General features: G+C 47.6%; 3 protein-coding genes across 4 annotated transcripts in view; all 3 read right to left on the minus strand.

Annotated features, from left to right (window-relative positions):
* Positions 1 to 887: 887 nt before the first annotated feature.
* Positions 888 to 5088, minus strand: use1 (unconventional SNARE in the ER 1 homolog (S. cerevisiae)). Its single transcript, XM_067229807.1, has 8 exons — positions 4963 to 5088; positions 4255 to 4304; positions 3555 to 3633; positions 3297 to 3449; positions 3161 to 3176; positions 2938 to 2968; positions 1624 to 1786; positions 888 to 1245 (listed from the first exon to the last, which is right to left on the minus strand). Exons 1-8 carry the CDS (start codon positions 5062 to 5064, stop codon positions 1063 to 1065), a joined length of 777 nt encoding a protein of 258 aa, XP_067085908.1. The 5' UTR covers positions 5065 to 5088; the 3' UTR covers positions 888 to 1062.
* Positions 5089 to 6210: 1122 nt separating this feature from the next.
* Positions 6211 to 10085, minus strand: LOC136936222 (uncharacterized). Its single transcript, XM_067229983.1, has 7 exons — positions 9099 to 10085; positions 8637 to 8909; positions 7957 to 8262; positions 7490 to 7741; positions 6948 to 7142; positions 6766 to 6828; positions 6211 to 6672 (listed from the first exon to the last, which is right to left on the minus strand). The coding sequence occupies exons 1-7, from the start codon at positions 9148 to 9150 to the stop codon at positions 6554 to 6556; spliced, it is 1260 nt and encodes a 419-aa protein (XP_067086084.1). The 5' UTR covers positions 9151 to 10085; the 3' UTR covers positions 6211 to 6553.
* A 664-nt stretch (positions 10086 to 10749) lies between these two features.
* si:zfos-588f8.1 overlaps positions 10750 to 17251 on the minus strand; it is a 54887-nt gene continuing 48385 nt past the window's right edge. For both annotated transcript variants that reach the window (XM_067229576.1, XM_067229575.1), the window contains 7 exons: positions 16661 to 16792; positions 16251 to 16374; positions 15537 to 15584; positions 14539 to 14657; positions 13724 to 13851; positions 11391 to 12800; positions 10750 to 11192 (listed from right to left, as the gene is read on the minus strand). In XM_067229576.1, coding sequence (XP_067085677.1) covers positions 12292 to 12800; positions 13724 to 13851; positions 14539 to 14657; positions 15537 to 15584; positions 16251 to 16374; positions 16661 to 16792 — 1060 coding nt within the window. In that variant the 3' untranslated portion in view covers positions 10750 to 11192; positions 11391 to 12291. The remainder of the gene's footprint in view (positions 11193 to 11390; positions 12801 to 13723; positions 13852 to 14538; positions 14658 to 15536; positions 15585 to 16250; positions 16375 to 16660; positions 16793 to 17251) is intronic.

A 17251-nucleotide genomic window follows, 5' to 3' on the forward strand; every position in this document is an offset into this window, starting at 1 on the left:
AGCAGGAGGGGCTTCTGCTGGGGCAGCAACAAGCCCAGGCAGGTTGGCTGGAACCAGAATAGCCCTCCGCCTGCTACGACCTACTCAGCCCTGTGGTACCACACAGCCAAGCTACTGCCAGGATGCTGGGGTTTATTTGGGTTGATGTGTGTGTGTGTGTGGCAGGAGGGTTCAGGGCTATTCTCTCCCCAGGGGTCAGAGAGGTCGTAATCATCATGGCTAATTCCGGCAGCTTCTATTTGTAGACGGATAGGGAACCTTGCTGCCCCCTGCTGGCCAAGCAGCATCCCACAGTGGCAACACACTTCAACAGTAGAGGGCGGCAGAGTGTTATCATGTGAGGGTCAAGGTTTACTGAACACACTGTTCTACAACACAGAAAGCACTGGTGCAGGATGGAACAGAGGGACAAACAGAACAGCAATAATTTTTTACATAGAAGGTCACCACTTTCACCTGTTAACATCACATGCATCCAACATCACACTAATAATCACGAACACCCACCATGACACCTCTGAGGATAAGCAAGTTGAGGAGTGAAGACACATCTTCAGGAGGAACCAGGAAAACCAAACGTACTTTAGGGCTGTGGTGAATCAATGATGGTCCGTCAGGGCCATCTCTGAATAAACGGTGAGAGGGCACGGTCCGCCACTGTGGTGAATATATATTTTAGGGTTGTGGATATCAAGTGCTTAAGTATTTGGAGGGGAAACACTATCCTAACATTGCCTGAATCTCTCCTTACCCAGACAAGCGAATGAATGAATGACATGGGGATATTATCGCAGGTCAACCAATCACACCCTTGCATCATGGTGAGGCATCTCTGAGCTACATGCGGTGACTAGCAGACTGCTGGTGGTTAACATGAAGGCTTTCCAGCAGCCTCTCTGATTACTACATAGCCCCTTGCTGGCATCCAGCAGTCTAACTATGAACAGAGACTACATCTAGTCTTGTTGATAGGAGCACAGAGACATGGACAAGCTAGCCTGCAGGCTGCAAACACAGTTCAGATGTTGAGCTCCGTTCTTCTGTCCGGGTTGGAGTCGCTCGTCATCTCAGCTTGGGGAAGATCCTGATGAAGAGGATCATGCTGATGAACATGAAGGACACCACCAGGAGCATGAGCCACAGGAACCAGTTGACGGCCTTCTTGGTGTGCTGCTCCAGACGCTCAGACTCACTTTTCAGCTTCTCAAAGTTCACGTCGGCCTGACGCATGGACTGGCTCAGGGTCTGGGGGGGGGGGGGGGAACTGTTAGTGTGTCCAAAATAAGCAAAACCTTCCTTCTGTCCATGTGTTGTTTGGGTCTGAGTGATAGGGTTAGGATTAAGTATTACAACAAGTCTTTATAGCAGTCGTTCCATTCCACTCATATCTCACACCTTGTATGCTCAGGGCTAGGGTTGGACTCGGGGCTAGGGTTGGACTCGGGGCTAGGGTTGGACTCGGGGCTAGGGTTGGACTCGGGGCTAGGGTTGGACTCGGGGCTAGGGTTGGACTCGGGGCTAGGGTTGGACTCGGGGCTAGGGTTGGACTCGGGGCTAGGGTTGGACTCGGGGCTAGGGTTGGACTCGGGGCTAGGGTTGGACTCAGGGGGTTCTCCAGCTCACCTGGTTGTCCTGTTTGATGATGTTCTGCGCAGCCAGAGTGTTGTTCTTCAGGTTCCTGGCCAGGCTGAGCATGTCCTCTGCCAGCTTCTCCTGCAGGTTGTGGTGATGCTGCAGCACCGCGTCCAGCTCTGAGGCAGACTGCCGCTCGTCCAGACCCAGGCCCCTGACACACGCACAGCAGAATTAAATATCCATCCACATGAACATAACACAAGAAACAAATACAAAATTATCAAATAAATATCAATCATCATTAAGATCCATCCATAAATACAGTATATATATATATATACACACACACACACACTACCGTTCAAAGGTTTGGGGTCACCCAGACAATTCAGACAGTTTTCCATGAAAACTCACACTTTTATCATTTACATTTATTCATTTAGCAGACGCTTTTATCCAAAGCGACTTCCAAGAGAGAGCTTTACAAAGTGCATAGGTCACTGATCATAACAACAAGATAGCCAAAAAAACATCGCGAGTAGCCAAAACATGAAGCACACATTGTGAACAACCAAAGTAAGTGCCAAAGGGAAGAACCATAAGAGCATGTAGTTAAACAAGTCACAACCAAACAACATGAACAGCTATAAGTGCAAGTGTACCTGTGGAAAAAAAAAGCAAGCAACAGTAATAAAACAATATATCACAGCGAGAACCAAAAAATTTAAATCAGTTACCACTAACCACAAGAGCAACAAGTCTCTAAGCAAGAGTTATTGTGATCCTTGAGGAAACTAACATCGGGTCAAATAAGTTGCAAAATGAATAGAAAATATAGTCAAGACATTTACAAGGTTAGAAATAATTATTTTTATTTGAAATATTAATTTTGTTCTTCAAACTTTGCTTTTGTCAAAGAATGCTCCATTTGCAGCAATTACAGTATTGGAGACCTTTGGCATTCTAATTCTTCTAATCATCCATTAGTCTTCTAAGGTAATTAGCAAACACAATGTACCATTTGAACACTGTAGTGAGAGTTGCTTGAAATGGGCCTTTATACACCTATGTAGATATTTCATTAAAAAACAGACGTTCCCACCTAGAATAGTCATTTACCACATTAACAATGTATAGTGTTTTTCTGATTAACTTAATGTTATCTTCATTGAAAAAAAAGTGCTTTTCTTTGAAAAATAAGGAAAGTGACCCCAAACTTTTGAATGGTAGTATATATATATATATATATATATATATATATATATATATATATATACATACACCACACAAGATACAATAGCAAAATACATGCATTTATTTATTCATATCTTTTTAATAGATTAATAGACAGTCGTGCTTTACCTTCTGTTGCGCAGGTCTGTTTCCGAGGACCCTAAAGAGAAAGCATGGATAAAGAAGCATTTAGGTGGGACAGAGTAGCTGGATGGGTTTTGGGTGAGCAGCTTTAAGACTGTGTTGAATCATGCAGCTGGTGAACCAGAGTGAGATCTGGACGGATTCACAAGTCTACCTTACGTTCCAGTAACCCTGGTAACCCAAATGAAGACGAGACAGGTGTGCTTACCTTTGTTCAGCCGCCCCTGTAAGACAAGAGGACGGACGTTAAACAAGGTTGCACACATTACCACCACAGAGAGCAGAGCTTCTGTCCAGTACAGGTCAGTAGTACATTAGCTAGTACAGGTCAGAGGTCATCTCACCGTGCCCAGTAGCTCCTCCCTCATCTCCCCGGTGCACCGCGCCTTGGTCTGCATGTGCACCGTCTTACTGGCTGGCATCCTCTCATTGGCTATGGTGGGTGTCCGTCCAGGAGCAAGGAACTGATTGGCCAGTGCTTTCTCAGTAGGGGATGCCTGGAGACAAGGCCACAGCAACACATTCAAAACTAAACTGGTAAGAAAGAAGACAGAATTAGAATAGTAATGAGCCTGAAAATGAAAGAATATTTTTAGAAATACCAGTTTCTCCGCTTCCAGAAGTCCTTTCAGGAAGTCAACTTTACGGGTATAGTCACCCATAACTTCTGGTGTGGGTTTGCTGGAATGAGAAATTAAATCATGTTAAAGTAATCCAATCCAGTAGTTCCTCACACTACTGGAGCAAGACATTTACATGCATATGCTTAGCACGGAACAGGTCAAAGTGGTTTTATTCCCTTTTAGAAAACAATAAAGTTCCTTCAGACGAGTCACTCCTTACATTTTATTCATTTAGTAGATGATTTTATCCAAAGCAGTTTACAAATACTACATATAGAAAGTGTAGAGTTCTATACACCAGTATAGTATAGTTTTCTATACACTAGTACTATACACTAGGGTTAGTTCTATACACTAGGGAGTCAGTTGGCTGAGCGGTGAGGGAGTCGGGCTAGTAATCCGAAGGTTGCCAGTTCGATTCCCGGTCATGCAAACTGACGTTGTGTCCTTGGGCAAGGCACTTCACCCTACTTGCTTCGGGGAGAATGTCCCTGTACTTACTGTAAGTCGCTCTGGATAAGAGCGTCTGCTAAATGACTAAATGTAAATGTAGAATAAAAATGATAAGCAACAAAAACGCTAAACAGGGAGGTAATTCCACTGTACTTTTATAACTAACTTTCTATATACTGAGAATATTTCTATATTCAGTAATTATATTGCAAGGTGGTTCTCCTACCTCGGACTCTTCCTCATTGCCGCCAGCATTTCTTCCAGCGCCCCAACGTACTACAGCACAGGAGGAAAAAGGCTGTTATCCTAAATGGACACATTCTGTTGCAACTGGGTGTTGTAATATGTTTGGTATTCAATGAGACGACACTCAAGAGACCATTTAGTCCTGTTTAATAACAATGTGTCAAGCCTCTTAACAGGAACACTGTAAGGCGCTTATATGCTAAAAACAATGCCAGTTATTTTTGACACGGCACAGCTTTTGGATATCAAGAACCAAACTACCGTATGTCTGGGGCAAGCAGACATACGTAAAACTACAAAACTAACAAGCTATTTAGTACAACTGCAATAGGGACATCTACTTAGCTCTGTAGTTCACATGAATGTTGTCATGGCACTTGATCTAAACACGCACACTAACTAGCTAGCAGCTCGACTGTTTATGTTAAATACTGTTATGAAGTAACAGCGACTGCGATTGAAACAGCAATATGTGTAATATATGTATATTACACATAGTGTTGGTGCATTTGGCTAGCTAAAGAGCTACAGCAGCTGACGACGTGGCTGACCCGAGCAAACTTTGTGCTGACTCGCGTTAGCAGCCCTGCTGTCAACATCAAGTCATACGGAGAACACATATCAAGCTAGGGTTAGACTATCTAGTTATCAGTGATTTAAATTGTATCAGTTGTATTGTATTATTTACCTTTTCCAGTCTCCATTCCGTTTCACCTCGTTTTTCCGAGGCTATAGATTCACAACGAGACAATAACCTGATAAAATTGATTTCTAGCCTGGACGAAGCCATGTTTGAAACTGACAGGATGTCGCAAGGATGTGACGTAAATACAGCAGAAATGGTGGGCGTGGAAAGAGAAGGCTTTTTAAAATTGAATATTGACAGAGAATGTCTAATATAGAGAGAACTGCCAGTCTCGGGAAACTTCAGGGTTCTGAACTGGTTGCAGTTCGACTCTAGTTCCATATGAGGGCGCTAACGGTCGAGTGCAGAATGAATGGAGGTCTATGGAGCTATACCCCTCAAAATCCACTTTTCTCAGGATATAATTTTTTTTCTAGTAATTTGAATTTTGAATTCGAAAGGGGAGGCAAAACAAATACACACTGCTGGGTTTAAATTTATTGAAGTCGCCTTTCTGTTCTAAAAAGGCTTTTAAAATGTAATTGACGTCATACACATCGTACGACCAGAGATATTGTTTTACGGCAAGCTCTGGTCACTTCATTTTTTCTCTCGAGCTATGACAACACAGCTGACAGGTTAGGCTCTCCTTGTCAATACACATGCTAGAAAGAGTTTTGGGTTGCTAATGTTGTTGCTAATGTTGCTAATGCTCTGACAATCTGATTCTGCTTCGGATGCCATCAAGCGGGATCTCTGGTCGTAGTCAGTCCTTCACTAACCAATCAGCATTCATTAGCAGAATGCTAGCGTGTTATGGGCAACAACGACTCACCCTGTAAGAAATAGAAAGGAAGGTGCTCGTTCATTCAATTTTCGACCTATAATCCATGTTGAACATATACAAACTACAATAAAATCACAGATTTCTCAACGACAATCAGGTGAGAGACACATTTAGCCGTTTAGCTCCATAGACTCCCATTCATTCTGCACTCGACCGCGATCACTCCCAGTGGAACTCTGGTGGAACTGCAACCAAATTCGGTACAATGTTGCTTAATAGGGAGTGGCCAGGCTCTCCTTAAACAGGCTCTGATATTGATTACTCTTACACTGTCATAGTGAGAAATAAACTATTTACTATCTTTTTTTTCATTGCATCTACACAAACATGTTTTGGGTTGATATTGAACATGGGGCTGATATAATAATATATGTTGATGACTATGGAATAGAAAAAGATAGAGCATATATCGTTCAACTATTAGTTTTACTTTAATTTCACATACATAAGTTGAAATGGTCTTGTGGAAAGCCAAGTATTTTTCATTTTATGACTGAATTCAAGATGTATTATAATATTTTATGTAAATGCACACATGAAAAAGCTTCCAGGGCTTGTAAGAATCTGCAAATTCAGAATTAATGAGTAAACGACCATATCACAATACAGTCACGCACACATTACCAATAGCCTACATATTTTCGGCATTACAGTCATATTAGTCTCTATTTCTAAAACATATTTTTTTGTAATCCAAAGATAATAATTAGGAATTTAATTCAGACGAGTTACAAATGTAATCTAGAGATCAACTGAAATAAAAACATTTGCTCCGAGACTGACGATATGGTGTTAGTCAGGGCGGGTCTACGGCTCTGCTACGGACTGGCGTTTCCTCCGGCGAAGCAGGTGGAGCAGGCAGCCCACGAAGGAGAGCGTTGCCACGGCGCCCAGTGTGGAACTTGTGTACATGGTGATGGGGGTCTCTGACGAATACAAGAACCATCAGTTAGTTGAAGATCACAATCTAAGGTCAGGACTTGGTTGGTAAATAGTTGACATGGTAACCTGCAACCTACCTTCAGCAGACCTCTGCTCCCCTTCCTTATCTGCAGCTTCAGCCCTCTGAGTCTCCATTGAGACTGTGGTACAAAACCATACAAAAACGAAATGTATGTCAACTCGACAACAATATTATACATCTGAAACCAGAAAGACAAATAATGGTCATGATGTGTGTAAGCTCTATTCTGAGACGTACAGAACCAAGAAGGGTTTATGTTGTTAGATAAGATGGGCTTTGGCTGCAGGGGCAGCTCTGGGATGGCGTTGGGGTGAGGAGTGGCCTTCTCCAGAGGTGGGCTGCCCCTCCCCCCTGCCCCCAGGGTCCGGGAGTCTGGAGGCGTCCTCTGAGAGGGGGGGGAACTGGAGGACACGTCTGGGATTGTGGGGTTTCCTGCAGCAGAAAGGGAAGAGCTTCTGTAAGGAGATGCAGTATAAATGGACTGATAAGTGTTATAGTGTCCTGTGAAAAAGAGTTGAGGGTTAAAATATGAGTCTGGACAACAGCTCTGTGGATCAGCTGGTGTGGCTCATCTGTAGTACACCACAACAGAGATGTTGTTATGGTTTCTCTGTGCAGTAAAATGCAGACTGTTCCTTGACTCTAAACATTTAAGTACTGTCGAACTCTGCACTTCTGGACCTTCATAGTACAGAACGTACAGCAGAAATATGTGTTTGTTGCTTTGGATAAAAGTGTCTAAAACATGAATGAACATAACAGACAGCAGTAATTCTGACCCCACAAAGTCGTGTGTACTGAGTCCCTCTCTGATGATCTCTCTGCTGCGGGGATGGTGGTTGTCGCAGGGTTGGTGGTTGTCGCGGGGATGGTGGTTGTCGCGGGGCTGGTGGTTGTCGCGGGGGTGGTGGTTGTCGCGGGGTTGGTGGTTGTCGCGGGGTTGGTGGTTGTCGCGGGGATGGTGGTTGTCGCGGGGGTGGTGGTTGTCGCGGGGTTGGTGGTTGTCGCGGGGATGGTGGTTGTCGCGGGTGCTTCAGTCAATGAAGGATTTTAAGTCAGAAGAACGTTAAACATTAGTAGGCTTGCAGTGTAATCAAAATATTTAAAATACCCTTCCAATTCCACTGTGTGTAAATTCCCAGTAAACAAACACTTAAGCAGTTTTGTTTTAACACTATGTAAGTGTCTTGAGTGTTGTCCCAGGATTAGGGTTGGCAAGGGTTGGGAAGCATTGTAGCTCAACTACCTTTGAGATGCACGGTCCTACTGATGCTGTTAGTGAAGATCTGGGAATCCAGAGTTATGGAAGCATCACATCGATACTCCATCTCTCTCTTCCCCACCTGGTCTGCAGAGGAGGATGTGTAGTTTTGGAAACTTGTGGGGTCATCAGACTCAGAGATGGTTGTTCTCAGCTCCATCTTGTCATGAAATATCTTCATCTGGAAGTTTCCGGAGGAGATGTAGACCCCCAGCAGCGTGCAGCTAACCTGGAAGGGCTGACCAGACACCGGGCTCTCTGGCTGGGTCTGCAGTACAGGCATTGGGAGATCTGGATGTTGGAGGTAAAATAACTAAATCACCCTAACAGCCAGCACAGCCTTTCAGCACTACAGTACGCCTAAACAGTCACACTCCTGATCTTGGAATCCTGGCCCAGTCTTAGGTTTTGTTACTTCCTGTTAACACTGTTAATTGAAACTTGTACTTTCCAAATGTATGCAGTAGGTTCAATTCAACTGTTTAATTGTTAATTTATTCATGAGTTACAGGTGGACTTGTTCACAATAATGACCAGTGTTTCTTTATATTATGGATTGTGTGAAAAAAACTTGGCCATTGACAAGACAACATCAAAGTATTTTAACTTCTACTTACTGTACACAACCAGCTTGGCAGTATCTTAGTATTTTAACTTCTACTTACTGTACACTATGAGCTTGGCAGTATCTTTGCTGGAGGGAGAGCAATTAGCTTCACAGATGTACTTTCCTTCATGTTGGGGAGTGATGTCTACAAAGTGAAGTCTTGTCTTGTTCTTCGCGGCTGTCTGTCTGGCGTCAGTGTTGTCCAGCACGATGAACCTGGGACTGACTCCGGGACAGCTCGTTTCACAGAGCAGGGTCTGCTCACTGCCCACTTTGGCTAAAAGCTTTTTCGGACTGATGGTGACCTTCCTGGTACTCAAAACCAAAAAAACTGCGCCAAGACAGAGCAAAGTTTATAAATAACAAGATTCAGTAAATAAACTGAATGTGAGAATAACACTATTAGTCAGCAACCTTAACAATAGTGGCCTTCACAAACTAATTTATAAAATAGGGTGCATATATAAGAACAGACAGAGCCAACAGCTCCACTCTAAACAAAGATTCAGTCGGTGTTCACCTGTCTGAGCCAGGAGAAGGCAGAGGAGGACAGCTTGGCTGTGTCGCCCCATGGTGCTGGTGCTGCAGTGGTTGTCAAGTCTGCAGGGGAGCAGCGGCTCAAGTACACTAACAGCCTGGGGGGGGAGGACTTCAGCCACTCACACGGGAGTACCCCATCTATCTTCTTCACCCTGGGTCACTTGGCTTGCTTTCAGGGACTTTTCTGCAAGTCTTAACTTCCTTCTGTTAGCTCTGCCAAAGTCCACGGGAAAACACGAACTTGAAGCCCACCGATAAACTGTGCAAGTGTCACTCTAGCATACACATATTTATTTACATAATTGTTGACTTGAGGCGTTAAGATTCTTTCATAATCCGATTATACATTGAATAACAGATTTAAGTCCTAAAACACCAAGTCCAAAGATTGACGAACCAATAATGAAATATTGATATTCAAGTAATATCGTGATAACGGATGGTCTTCAATGATAGGATGAATATATTTTTCATTATGATAATTTTATTTTAAAATGTATTTTTACCCTATGTAGCAATCACCGCCCTTCAATGAAGGCGTGGTAAATGTTTGAAAGATAGCCCGAGTTCCCCCGTCAGAACTATCTAGACACGGAGACAGATCATGTCCTGAAATGTTTTTTTCACAACTGATATTCAGTTCTGCCGTGATAATGAATGTCCTGTAGGCTACGGTCATCACCTAAAGAAGAGTTCATGGGATACGCTCAACAATGGGACGTTACAGAATTAAACAATCTGATGGGACCGCTCATGGTCAAATAAACATTGGTGGTGAACAATAACAGTACCTAGAGATGAGCTGCAGACATTATACTCCTTAAGACTTTATGATCTAAAAAACCTGTAACTTAGTAACAATTATTCCCCCGGAGTGGAAGATCTGATTCGAACTTTCATTATGGCTATCGTTCATTGATGACGGTTACAAAATCTCCTATGTGGGTTGTGAAGACTGAAGGATAATACAAGCCAGTGATATAAAACACTTTTAAAATATGTATTGGGATTATCAGTAAAATATTTAGGAACGAAACATGTGCATGAACGACTGATATTCGGTCAAAACACTGCAGAAACAGCTGTAGTTTGATAATCGTCCTTGTTTAAACTAGCATTTTATGTAAAAGAAGGGTTAAAAAATAGAGCATGTCCTGTTCAACGTCGAGCCCCTAAGAAACACGACCATCCTGTTGTTCCAGAGGAGACGCAGTAGCCGTATTTAACAATCTCTCTGTTTCAGGGGTTAGGGTTTCAGGGGTGATGAACTCAGGGCTTCCCTTCATCCTCCAATCCCACATGAACAATAAAATACGAAATAGCAGGATATCGTTATAAATCCATCATTCACAGTATGAGTGCTTCCTCTGACAGCCTTTAAAGAAGCTCAGAGTTGTTGTGGAGGCTGGCTGCTCCCTATTCAGTATAACAGCTAACCCTAACCCAATTTGAACAGTGTCTGAAACGCAGATATCAGCAGAGAGCGTGCCCTTTCCTGCTTCCTGTCTTTGTGTGATGCGATTTCTGTTCCGCAGCTCGTGCCTGTTTAACGAGCAGTGACAGGGATGCACATGATTAATGACCCTGTTCAACAGTTGCGTTGGAGGGATGTAAATAAAGGATTAGTTCACTTAAAAATCAAACACAAAATCTCCTTTTATTATCTGTTAGTTTTTTTAAAATCCATATCTAACATCCTGAAATGCTTCGGAATTTGAGTAAACTGTCCCTTTAAGGGTGAGAGTTTGGAATGACAACACTGAAGCAGAGGGTACAAGCATGTCCTGTATTGTTATGTTTATCCACTACAGCTCACATCATTCAATCTCAACCATTCACTCCCAGCAACCCAAGCATGTACTCAGTAAGACAGGACATCGGACAACAGTGCCAGACAGGCGAGACTATGATGAAGAGGAGACACGCATACATTAGTATTACATATGAACATGTTGGCGTAACAGGCTCTGGAGAGCCACAGCACCCGTCAATGACAGCAGTGGGGAGGACTTGGGCCACGCACGGCCATCGGTACAGACCGCTAGCATGTCGCCACGGCCATCGGTACAGACCGCTAGCATGTTGCCACGGCCATCGGTACTGACCGCTAGCATGTCGTCACGGCCGTCGGTACAGACCGCTAGCATGTCGCCACGGCCATCGGTACAGACCGCTAGCATGTCGCCACGGCCGTCGGTACAGACCGCTAGCATGTCGCCACGGCCATCGGTACAGACCGCTAGCATGTCGCCACGGCCATCGGTACAGACACGGGCTAGCATGTCTTCAAGGATGTGATAGGGCTGCTCCTATGTTCCCTTTGACAAGTGAAACTTGGTCCTCGTCCTTAGTAGGGATGAGGGGTGGGGGGGACGAGACGTGAGAATGGGGGTAGGGGTGAGGGTTAGGGGGGCATAGCACAACTATGATCCACTGACTCTGATAAGGCACCTGATCACCCTCCAGGTATGTGTGTATGGTCTTGCATACATGTGTCTGGAGTCTGTACATTAAACACATTAAACATGAAAAATACAAAAATTACACTCCCCTCCTGCATTTATCAATGATTACAGGTAAAAAGAACCTATGAGTTTGTCCAATGGCACCATGTGGTACAGAGCCATCCTGGCCTGGCCCCTCAGGAACACTAGGATGGAAGAGAAAGGTGCAATAACCTGCAATGTTTCCACACAAATAAAAAATAAGACCAAAAAAACACTTTAAAAAAAGGAAGAAAAAAAGTAATATCGGTCCATGCAACCAAAAAATCTGCTTTCATTCTCTCTATTTAAAATCCAACAACAACAACAACAATAATATATTAATAGTATAGAAAAAAGTGCTAGGTGACATCATATCCTGTTTCCTGTATGTCTCTCATCATCGAGTCACAGGTGCGTATACAGAATCCAGGGTGTCTTATCGCTCTGGATAAGAGTGTCTGCTAAATGACTAAATGTCTGTGTGCTGTTGCCATGACAATGTTGTTAAGGGTACACAAGCCAAGCACCCCACCTCAACTTCCAGGTCTGGAGGGGAGGTCTGAGGGGAGGTCTGAGGGGAGGTCTGAGGGGAGGTCTGAGGGGGGAGGTCTATGATGGAGGTCTGAGGGGAGGTCTGAGGGGGGAGGTCTGAGGGGGGAGGTCTATGATGGAGGTCTGAGGGGAGGTCTATGGGGGAAAGTCTGGGTCTGAGTGTCGTCTGTGGGAGCAGCCAGGGGCCTGGAAGCCCGGGGTGGAGGAGGCTGCTGGAGGCTGCTGCTCTCTGGGGTTCTTTATGTACACAGACTGGATGACGTCCTTGCGACGGCCAGGCTGCTCCCTCCTCCTCACCACCCCAAAGCCTCGGAGGCCGGGGCCGCTGAGGGCAGATCGTGAGGCTGAGGGCTGTCGTGGGGCTGGGATAGAAGCATGTGTAGAGGCTGCGACTGAAGCTGGAGTAGAGGCTGGAGCTGGAGTAGAGGCTGGGGCTGGTGTGCGGGGTTGGAGGAGAGGCTGTCGACGCTGCAGCTGGAGCCTGAAGGCAGAGCCAAACGGGGAGGAGGAGGAGAGAGAGGAAGGGGGAGGAGAGGAGGGGGGAAGATGAGAGGAGGGCCCACTGCAGGGCTGGAGCCTCAGGGACAGTTCTGAGGGCTTCGGAAGGGAAGGCGGCTTAGACCTCCTCAGCATGGAGCCTCCACCTGGGGGGGGGAGAGAGGGTTGGTGGACAAACATCCTCCACTCTGGTCTAACAAGACTATTCCACCATGGTCATTTATCTGCAGTTACTATACACATACAGATCATCTATCCACCTCCCCACCAACACACAAACCTCCCCCACACACACTTCCTTTGACATAGAACAGACAGACTCACACCTGGAGTGATGGTCCAGCAGGAGGGCTAGAGAACAGCGGACACCTTCACCAGCAGGCCAGGACCTGCACCACACACAGCCCAGGCAGGGTGAGAACCCAGGAGAGGAGGGGGAGAGCATACGGGGGGGGGGGGGGAGGGAGAGCGTACGGGGTGAGGGAGAGCGTACGGAGTGAGGGAGAGCGTACGGGGTGAGGGAGAGCGTACGGGGGGAGGGAGAGTGTACGGGGTGAAGGAGAGAGAGCGTACGGGGTGAGGGAGAGAGAGCGTACGGGGGGAGGGAGAGCGTACGGAGTGAGGGAGAGCGTACGGGGTGAGGGAGAGCGTACGGAGTGAGGGAGAGCGTACGGGGTGAGGGAGAGCGTACGGAGTGAGGGAGAGCGTACGGGGTGAGGGAGAGCGTACGGGGGGAGGGAGAGTGTACGGGGTGAAGGAGAGAGAGCGTACGGGGTGAGGGAGAGAGAGCGTACGGGGGGAGGGAGAGAGAGCGTACGGGGGGAGGGAGAGAGAGCGTACGGGGGGAGGGAGAGAGAGCGTACGGGGGGAGGGAGAGAGAGCGTACGGGGGGAGGGAGAGCGTATGGGGGGAGGGAGAGCGTATAGGGGAGGGAGGGAGAGCGTACGGGAGAGCGTACGGGGTGAGGGAGAGCGTACGGGGGGAGGGAGAGAGAGCGTACGGGGGGAGGGAGAGCGTACGGAGGGAGAGCGTACAGGGGGAGGGAGGGAGAGCGTACGGGGAGGATTACCTTCGGTCTCCGAGCCCTGGGCACGTTCCTCAAGCAGGCTCTCAGAGCTGACTGAGGCCTCAGAGTCCAGGTTCTCCTGGTCAGAACCAGGCTGCTCCAGCTCTGGCAGTCTGCAGGCCAGGTCCTCCCTGGGGAGAGAGAGAATATCTAGTCATCAGTCTGTCAGTTCTTATGAACCCAGAGAGAACCCATTCATGTTGTGGGTGGCTCAGCTAGCGGTCTGTATGTACAGCTAGCTAGTGGTGTGTATAGGGAAGGCAGCGTGGGGGAGGGCAGTGTGCGGGAGGGCAACGTGGGGGAGGGCAGCGTGGGGAAGGCAGCGTGGGGGAGGGCAGCGTGGGGAAGGCAGCGTGGGGGAGGGCAGCTTGGGGGAGGGCAGCGTGGGGGAGGGCAGCGATGGGGAGGGCAGCGTGGAGTAGGGCAGCGTGGGGGAGGGCAGCGTGGGGGAGGGCAGCGTGGGGGAGGGCAGCGTGGGGAAGGCAGCGTGGGGGAGGGCAGCGTGGGGGAGGGCAGCGTGCGGGAGGGCAGCGTGGGGGAGGGCAGCGTGGGGGAGGGCAGCGTGCGGGAGGGCAGCGTGGGGAAGGCAGCGTGGGGGAGGGCAGCGTGGGGGAGGGCAGCGTGGGGGAGGGCAGCGTGCGGGAGGGCAGCGTGCGGGAGGGCAGCGTGCGGGAGGGCAGCGTGCGGGAGGGCAGCGTGGGGGAGGGCAGCGTGGGGGAGGGCAGCGTGGGGGAGGGCAGCGTGTGGGAGGGCAGCGTGGGGAAGGCAGCGTGGGGGAGGGCAGCGTGGGGGAAGGCAGCGTGGGGAAGGCAGCGTACTTTTCCTGCTTGATGGACTTGATGCGCTCCATCAGGCTCTTGGACTCTGTGTCTGAGTCCAGGGGCTCATCCTCGGGAACGGCACACAGGTCAGAGGTTGCCTTCTCCTTCTCATGCACCTGCAGGGAGGGGCGCGCATGGACCCACAGCAACACACACACACACGAGACCTGAGGTCAAACTACAAACTGTGACTGCTTGAGCTTTTCTGGTACAGTGATGCGTCAGCAGCTGTCAAAGGGCCAAGGCATCATAAGACTGTTAGAGGAGACGAGTTAAGGGTGGAGATGTTGAGGTGATGGGGTGAGGGTTAGGGTGGAGATGTTGAGGTGATGGTTAGGGTGGAGACACACATGCACGCACACAGTTACACACACACGCACATACATGAAAGTACACAGTAGCCAAGTATACTAAGGGATCATCTGAAAGGCAGGAGATGAGGTGAGTCAGGGAGGAAGGGATGACATCATGAGAGACTCTGCCTCAAGGGGTTCGGGCCACAACAGAGGTCCAAAAACTTCATTAATATAGAGACAGGATGTTGTCATCAGGAGATCGCAGGAAGCCTTCCTACTGGTCTACACTCCCATGACTTTCAAAACTTTCCAGAGAGAATGTTGTAGCACGACTCCCAAGTTAAACCTGCTGGCGGACTGGTGTAACAGCTTTGAAAGTCAGGTGAGTCAGTCAGCCTCCACTTAGAGCTGCAGAGGACCCAACACCACATCAGGAACATCCATCTAGACACACCGGACACTACCAAGGACATGCAGCCTGCTGGCAACCAGTTAGTACGGGGGGGAGGTAGGTAGCAGGGGTAGGAGTTGGGGGGTAGGTAGCAGGGGTAGGAGTTGGGGGGTAGGTAGCAGGGGTAGGAGTTGGGGGGTAGGTAGCAGGGGTAGCTAGGGGGTCCACAACATCTACATGCCATGCAGAGACGGGTTGGCATGGCAACTACAATCCAGCTAGGATGTGGCGGGGGTCTGGGTACGTACCACCTCTCCTCTGTACGGAGGGGAGAACCTGAGAGGTAAATGCCAGTGCTACAGAGGAACGGGAGGAGAGCCACATAGAGAACCAGTCACGCAACAGAACACTGATCTACAATAGCTGCTATGCAGAAGGCCTGGAGTGCAGAAGGGCTCTGTGGAGACACTTTACTGCCAGCACAAACTCTATCAGAATGTAATCATTTAAAACCGTTGACATTTTTAACTGTAGAACTGAATTTGGAACTCCACCGAAATTGAAAAAATACTTACAAGTCGAAAGCAATACCATTTTAATTCTATTTCAAACCAATAACGACAATTTGCATCCAATATTCAATTACAACATTCAAAAGTATTACCTTCACATTGAATTTGTGCTGTCACTAAAATAGCTCCATAGGGGTCCTCAAAAGAAAAAACAAACATTTAAATAAAATAATCTATGTACACAAAGCCCTAAACCTTGGCCTTCAAGTCCTGCCTGGACCAGTGTGATCCGGCCCTGACCAGTGTGATCCGGCCCTGACCAGTGTGATCCGGCCCTGACCAGTGTGATCCGGCCCTGACCAGTGTGATCCGGCCCTGACCAGTGTGATCCGGCCCTGACCAGTGTGATCCGGCCCTGACCAGTGTGATCCGGCCCTGACCAGTGTGATCCGGCCCTGACCAGTGTGATCCGGCCCTGACCAGTGTGATCCGGCCCTGATCATTTCTCACCGTGTTCTGTCTGTTGAGTCTGAGCTGGTTGACGGCCAGGGCTTCAGCAAACTCCAGCTGCTCGATCTCCTCCATCTTCTCATTGTAGCATCTGATCTGCTCTCTGATCAGCATCTCCACGCAGCTGTGGGGGAAGAGGGTACATGGTGCTGCTGTTGTTCCTGGAGGTTAGGTAACATTTAAGCGCAGGACACTAATACACCACAGTCCGTACAATTGTCACCTCAAGCAGAATGAAACCATTTAGTGAAGCACCTTAACTCTTGAGACTATAACAGTATTAACACACATTAGTGTCCTTAACAACAGACATGGGCTGGGCCGCAGCACACCTGCTGCAGCCCAGACTGGGCCTTTCTAGACAAACCAGAAATCAATCTGAACTTCAGGAGTCAGAGTTGTGTCCATACGTGGTTGTCTTGGCGACGTCCTTCATGCTCAGCAGTGGGTCTGCACTGTCGGGACAGCGGAGGATGCAGGGAGCAAACACGATGGCCAGCGAGTTGGGAGACATGCGGTTGTGGGCCTCCTCTTTAGACACCCTGCAGCAAACACACACCCCCGTCACACACACTGACTTCAACAACACTGACATAAACCTAACACACACACACTGACTAGTACCACACTGGTATAATCCTGATACACACTGAGTTAATCTAACTGAATCAGAATGTGGATGAAACTACTATCTATTCATCTAGCAGACCTGATCATGGGACCCCTTGACTTGTTGTTTAAGGTGAGTGGAAGACGAGTCTCTCCAAGGTGAAGAGAGTATTGTAAGGAGAGTGTTGTAAGGAGAGAGTATTGTAAGGAGAGAGTGTTGTAATGAGAGAGTATTATAAGGAGAGAGTATTGTAAGGAGCGTGTTGTAAGGAGAGAATATTGTAAGGAGAGTGTATTGTAATGAGAGAGTATTGTAATGAGAGAGTATTATAAGGAGAGAGTATTATAAGGAGAGAGTATTGTAAAAAGAGAGTATTGTAATGAGAGAGTAT

Source organism: Osmerus mordax, chromosome 26 (assembly GCF_038355195.1).
Source record: "Osmerus mordax isolate fOsmMor3 chromosome 26, fOsmMor3.pri, whole genome shotgun sequence".
In the NCBI taxonomy this organism is placed as follows: domain Eukaryota; kingdom Metazoa; phylum Chordata; class Actinopteri; order Osmeriformes; family Osmeridae; genus Osmerus; species Osmerus mordax.

Excerpts from the sequence above, each read along its gene's own strand:
- use1 (XM_067229807.1), bottom strand. The coding sequence starts at position 5,064 with ATGGCTTCGTCCAGGCTAGAAATCAATTTTATCAGGTTATTGTCTCGT. Across the intron at positions 3,450-3,554 it reads TTCTGGAAGCGGAGAAACTG|GCATCCCCTACTGAGAAAGC; the intron begins GTATTTCTAAAA and ends CCTTGTCTCCAG. Across the intron at positions 1,246-1,623 it reads TCATCAAACAGGACAACCAG|ACCCTGAGCCAGTCCATGCG; the intron begins GTGAGCTGGAGA and ends CCCCCCCCCCAG.
- LOC136936222 (XM_067229983.1), bottom strand. The coding sequence starts at position 9,150 with ATGGGGCGACACAGCCAAGCTGTCCTCCTCTGCCTTCTCCTGGCTCAG. Across the intron at positions 8,263-8,636 it reads TGCCAAGCTCATAGTGTACA|ATCTCCCAATGCCTGTACTG; the intron begins GTAAGTAGAAGT and ends TCCAACATCCAG. Across the intron at positions 6,673-6,765 it reads GGAGCAGAGGTCTGCTGAAG|AGACCCCCATCACCATGTAC; the intron begins GTAGGTTGCAGG and ends TGTATTCGTCAG.